This window comes from Eptesicus fuscus, chromosome 15, assembly GCF_027574615.1.
Source record: "Eptesicus fuscus isolate TK198812 chromosome 15, DD_ASM_mEF_20220401, whole genome shotgun sequence".
NCBI classification, from domain to species: domain Eukaryota; kingdom Metazoa; phylum Chordata; class Mammalia; order Chiroptera; family Vespertilionidae; genus Eptesicus; species Eptesicus fuscus.
This window is the reverse complement of record NC_072487.1, coordinates 72963058-72969180: the sequence shown is the minus strand read 5'-3', so window position 1 is coordinate 72969180 and position 6123 is coordinate 72963058. Positions and strand designations below refer to the sequence as shown.

Below are 6123 nucleotides of genomic sequence, written 5' to 3'. Positions count from 1 at the left end.
TGCAAACAGGAACTCTCTCTCCAGGATCCATCCAGTAGCCATCTCCTAATACGTTACCCTTTGTTAAACACTGCACTTTATAAACATGACCTCCTTTAATACGCAATCCCAGGAGGTAGTCATCCATTATTCCCCCCCCATTTTATCCAAAAGGGAACTGGGGTTCAGAGAAGGTAAGTGACATGTCTGAAGTCACACAGCTACATGTCAGACTTCAGGTGAGCTCCCTTGTCTCTCTGACTCCAGACAGGAACTTCTTAAGGCAACAGAATATTCTGAACACAGAATCTTCAGTAACCGGTTTCTAACTGTAGGCACCTGGGCAGAGTCTCACTCTACTATCCCTCTTCAGCTGTTCCCTTGAGATCTGTCCCCAAGAATAAGATCAGTGAACCCAAGGGCACAGGAATGCACCATCTTGTCAAGCTGGGTGTCCTCAGGACCACTGGGCGGACTCACAGGTCCACGAGTGAGGTCCTGTGTCCCCTGTGTCCCCCGCGGTAGGCCTCATCATTTTAACGGATTTTTGCTAAATTTGTTACTCTGAGTTGGGGTCTTCCTGGCTGTAATACAGTACTTGCGTGTCGTTAAGGACTATACAGACTAAGATGTTCCTAAGTATTTAACCTTTGTGCCAAGTGTCTCAAAGTTATTGGCCATCTGTCCATTGGACACTCGTTATTTCCCTTCTAGATTAACATTTATTCCCCCACCTGATTGGGCCATTAAACTCATATCTTTTCCAGTCCCCTGCCCTTGCTGTTGTTGAGCTGATCATAATCTCTATCAATTTATTTTAGTTAGAAAATTGTCACTTCTTCACAATTGGAAACTTAAAGACCTAAAGTAACCACAAAGGATGGTCTGAAATTAAAACTTGAACTAAAAGCAGTGATGGTGGGTAGTCATGTCCTAGGCCGGTATATTCCTTGACAAGGTCAGTTTTTACCTTAACTGAGCCTATTGTCTTTTTGCATCTAAGATAACATACCTATGAAATGTCAGAGTAACTTGTAACTTCCCTCCCCCCACCCCCACACACACAACCAGGAGGAGACCACAAATCCCTTCATTATTATTGTTATCATGTTAGTTGTTGACTGTTAACGATCCTGTACCTACCTACGTAATATGTCTATCATTTTACTTTTTTTAAAAGTTTATAGTTTATTAATCCTCTCGTGAAAAATCTGCACAACCATCACAGATAAAGTCACCGAAGAATCTTTACTCCTTCTTTTGCCAGCACCAACATTGGCCTTTGCAGTCCCCCTGACTCTCTTCCTTCTGTTCTTGCGTTCCTTTCTCTGTTTTCTTGAGGTCTTCTTCTTCTCATAGAGGCCATGTCTTGCAAGTCTGTGTTTGAGTTCATTTTTCTCTGCGTAATCCAAGGAATCATAAATCATGCCAGAGCCAGTGGTCTTGCCACCACCAAAGTGGGTTCTGAATCCAAACACGAAGATGACATCAGGTGTGGTCTTACACATTTTGGCTAGTTTTTCCCGAATTTCTGTCTTGGGTGCTGTTGCCGTCCCAGGGGGAAGGACATCAATGACCATTTGCTTCTGCTGAAGTCGTCTGTTGGTCATGAACTTCCTGGTCCGGACAGTTACCGTGTCATTCCTGATGAAGGTTGATCTTCAAGCAGCCAGGGAGGAAAAAGAGCTATCATTTTACTTTTTATCCAATCCCAGAGGTTTCTCCGCTTTTTCTCCCACCTCTCTAATCTAGCACCAATGGATTTCTGTAACCCACCTACGTCTCCTCCTTTGATTGAAATGTATAAAAATAGGTTTTAAAAAAACTGCCATTCTCCGGACCCTTATCCCAATCCGCTGAGATTCTGCTTCCTGGCAATTGTTGGAAGTTTGGCTCAAATAAACTCCAAAAATTCTTTACAGGTTTAAATGTTTTTACATTAACAATCCCACCACGAGCAGAAAGCAACCAATTTGGTGTCTCTCTCACACCAATGTTTCTCTCTCTCTCTCTCTCTCTCTCTCTCTCTCACCCTTCCCCCCCTCCCCATTCTCTCTAAAAAAGAAAATGGAAAAGATATCCTCAGGTGAGGATTAAAAACTAGCAATTATTAGTAGTAGTATTCTTGGTCAGCAAGAAAGCAAAAGAGAAAGAATGGCTTTGAGAGCCCCCACCCATTTCCATGAGGCCTTTTCTCACTTCCTGGAGAAAGACCTTGCTCTCTCCTCTCCCGTGTCTCACCTGTGCAGCTTCTGGATGGGCCTGCGCCCTGCTGACCCCCACTGGGCCCAGATGCTGCCTCTGGAGTCCTCCCCGCCTTCATTTTCTTCCTGGTCTGCTCTCTCCTGGTGCCCTGCTGATCCTACCACACTGCCCCTTGTAATTGACTGCTGGCACTCTCTACTTCTCCTTTGTATTAACCACAGTGGTAATTACTTACTTACTTGTACAGTTATGAGTTTAATATCTGTGTCCCCCAGCACTAGCTTGTAAAGTCTGTGAGGATGAGACCTTGTCTGACTTCTGTCCGGCTGTTTCTCCAGTGCTTGGTGCTCAATAAAAATTAGTTGAATTAATAGATAATGAGTGGTTGCCTGTTTTTGCTTCTAAGTTCCCTGAGGGCAGGGCCCATTTAATTTCCTCTGCACCCTGCAGAGAACCTGGTACTGAATGGGCAGCAATAAATATTTGCTGAGTGAAGCAAAGAATAAATGAACTGAGAGAATGACCCCCATTTGCCTTCCCCTTTTACCTTCATCACGCCTTACCACCCAGTCTCCCATCTGAGTAAACGGTCAGCTGGTCTTGACCAGCCCCTATCTTGCAGCTTCCCTTGATCCATAAGGACGACAGGTGAGAAGAGAAAGGCCTTCCACATTTGTAAGGAGTTCTCTGGGGAAAAATAAGGTGTTCAGGACTTTGCATGGGGCCTCTCTACCCCAGTTCTTGCAGAGGACATATCTACTGGTCAGAAAGGGTGGCCACCCTCCAGGAGAGGGTGTACGAATACATACAGGACCACTTTTTTTGTGATCGTATATTCATCCAAGCCATTCATTGCAAAGTTTCATACACGCACTACCATATACTGTGGTAGGCGGTGTTGTATTCTGGTTAAGAGGATGGAGAAGTCCTTAGAGTTGCTTTGGGTGACCACTTAATCTTTTTACTTTTTCTGACTCATCTGAAAATGGGGCCTAATATTACTGAATTTCCTTTTGAAATAAAGGATGTATTCCTGTTCACATCTAAAAATTCCTGGGTTCAGAAGACATCTTACAATCAATGAGTATATTTAATCTGGCTGTGTTTTTTTGCCCCAAACACGGTCCATAAATCCAGAGTATATCTCAGAATCAATGTCATTCTTGAAAGCTATGTCTTAAGTTGGATATTTTCTCACAGGCAAATGTCTGACTGAAGTCAGTAAAGTGAAGACATCTGCAAAGAGGTAGCCCGGTTTAAAAAAGGTGACTTTGTGCTCTGTGTTATAAACCAGGCATAACCCTGCCGGCTCGGCATGGATTTCAATGGAGAACGCACACTGCATGGGAAGAGCATTCACGCCGCCACATGTGTTTAATGTAAAGCCATCCTGTCCGTCAAACATCGGGCGGACCAGAAACATTGCTCGCCTTCCCTCAGAAGTCAGAAGGCTTTGCAGGATGACTTTGATGACCAAGACTCTTTAAAAAAAAAAAAAAAAAATGCCTGGGGAGATGGAACCTTTTCCCTCTAAGTAAATTTTTCTAGAACAAATAGTTCGTTTGACCTTAGACATGACTTCAGCTTTCTTGAGCTGAGAGATGTTTAAAATTAAGTCATGACATCTGATTGTTTGAAAGCCTCACTAAGATTTCAAATATGAGGATCTGAAGAGGGGGTGTCTCTTTAATCCTTTTTTGTCCTTCTGCTCGTCCTTTAGTCCTTCCCTCCTCACAAGAGAATCAGAACAGAGGGGAGCCCCTTGGGAACAGAGCCCTGTGGGATGGGCCCAGGCATTGTGGAGGAAGGAGCAGAGTCTATCTTTGTTTCTTTTTCTTTTCTTTTTTTTTTTTTTTAATATTTTTATTTATTTTAGAGAGGAAGGAAGAGGGAGAGAAAGAGAAACATCAACGATGAGAGAAAATCATTGATTGGCTGCCTCCTGCATGCCCACTACTGGGGATTGAACCTGCAACCCTGGGCATGTGCCCTGACCAGGAATGGAACCATTCATAGGTCGATGCTCAACCACTGAGCCACGCCAGCCGAGCTGTTTCTTTTTCTTTTAATCAACTTTATGTAATAAGGCATAATGAGTTTTTTTTAAATATGTTTTTATTGATTTCAGAGAGAGAAAGGGAATGGGAGAGATAGAAACATCAATGATAAGAGAGAATCATCGATCGGCCTGCACGCCCCCTATTGGGGATCGAGCCTACAACCAGGGCATGTGCCCTGACTGGGAATCGAACTGTGACTTCCTGATTCATGGGTCGATGCTCAACAACTGAGCCACACTGGCCGGGCCATAATGTGTTTTGACCAATGTAAACATTTGGTAACTGCCAGCATGACCTTTGCTGTTTGGTCTACTGCTGAGCATGGGGAAGGTGCTCAGAAGCTGATTTTTGATCCTGCTTCCTAGAAACCTTGTGCATCTCACGCTGCTTGTTCACACAGTAGACGCCAGTGACTGAGGGCGTTCCCGACAGGAGAGGTAAGACCTGCTGGGCAGCAAGCACACAGCGCTGGAGAGACCTCTGTCATGACAGTATGGCTGCATTTCTATTCATGTAACACATACTTATTGAGTGCTAATTAAGTGCCGAACATTGCTCTAGGTGCTGGGGATATAGACGTGGACAGAAAGAAAAATATCTGTGCCCTCCTGGACCTTACATGCTATTAGGGAAAGAGAGGCATAAACCACAAAACATACACCACGTTAGATGGGGAGAAGGGCTATGGAAAAATAAACAGGGAGGGGGGAGGGGAGAGTTCTGAACGTACCTTCTCTATCAAACAAGGGGATGCTCACAGCTGCAGGGTGAGGAGGGCCTCGTGGCACCTGCCTTCCTGACTTTAATCTTCCTCCCTGCTGACACCGAGCTGGGGCTTGCCTGAGCCCTGTGTACCTGGCCTGCCCTGATCAGTCCTCTTCTGCTGGGTTCCTCCAGGATCTGCTCCTCGCTAGGCCCTGTGTCCCCTCTGTCCCTGGTCTCAGCTCTGTCGTCCTGTCCACCATCTCTGGCCCAGAGTCGGGCTGGCTTTGTGTTTAGGTTCAGTGCTCCCACCATTACTAGACATTCTTTCACTGTATTTCCAAGATTGGGCCACATGGTAAAAGCCATGAACCTCGGTTTTCTCGTAAAACGGGTATGGTAATAGTGCCTGCCCCGATGGTTGGTTTGAGAATCCTACGGGTTAACAGGTGAAGTCGTTTCCAGAGCCTGGCACTCGGTGGGGTGCTGAATCGACAGGAGCTGTTAACACGTGAGGCCCTGAGCTGATGGAAGGGATGTGGGGGCAGCGCCGTGTGCACCTGGCTTTGTCTCTCCCGTCCCTCCCCCCACCCCACACTGTCATTCTGGCTCCCCTTTCATCAGGGGGCTTAACTCCATGGAATCTTTGCCTCTGGCCACTTAAGGAGAAAAACTCTTCAACTGATCTGCTGCCTCCCTCGTTGCCCCCACTCTCACTGCCTGAAGAACAGTCTCCGTTCAAAGGGGCTGATGCCTTTCTTGTCAGTCAAGACTCAAGAAGACGGGGGTATCTGGGCCTTCTCTTTATTTCTAGTGCCCTGGTTTGTAAGGCACAGTTTTTCTCCTCTCTGAAAATAAGTAGCCTTTCAGAACACTCGGAGGCCAAGGCTACGCTGGTCTAGGGTGCCCCTTGGCGCTAAGAGGACCTGTGTCTCGGCATGGACCCCTTCTCCTGGCTGGAACCAACACACCTTCCCTAATTCCCAACCTGGAAGCCTGCCTCAGCTGACAATCGACACTGTAACACTTATTTTTTAACTTGCCTCCCCCCGCCCCCCTCCCCTCCCCGCCCATTCTCACAAGACGTTCAGACAAGGGAGTAACCTCTGCCATTCCCCTCTTCCCTTGAGCCTCTGCTTGCGTCTTTGACCTTGAGCTCCCGGGTTTTGACAGAGTT

General features: G+C 46.2%; 1 protein-coding gene across 1 annotated transcript; it reads right to left on the bottom strand.

The window, feature by feature from the left end:
• Positions 1-1160: 1160 nt before the first annotated feature.
• On the bottom strand, positions 1161-1619 carry LOC114227702 (40S ribosomal protein S24-like). Its single transcript, XM_054726864.1, has one exon. The coding sequence runs from the start codon at positions 1587-1589 to the stop codon at positions 1161-1163; it is 429 nt and encodes a 142-aa protein (XP_054582839.1). The 5' UTR covers positions 1590-1619.
• Positions 1620-6123: the final 4504 nt, after the last annotated feature.

What these genes read in the sequence shown, in the direction of transcription:
- LOC114227702 (XM_054726864.1), bottom strand. Translation starts at nt 1,589, where the DNA reads ATGACCAACAGACGACTTCAGCAGAAGCAAATGGTCATTGATGTCCTT.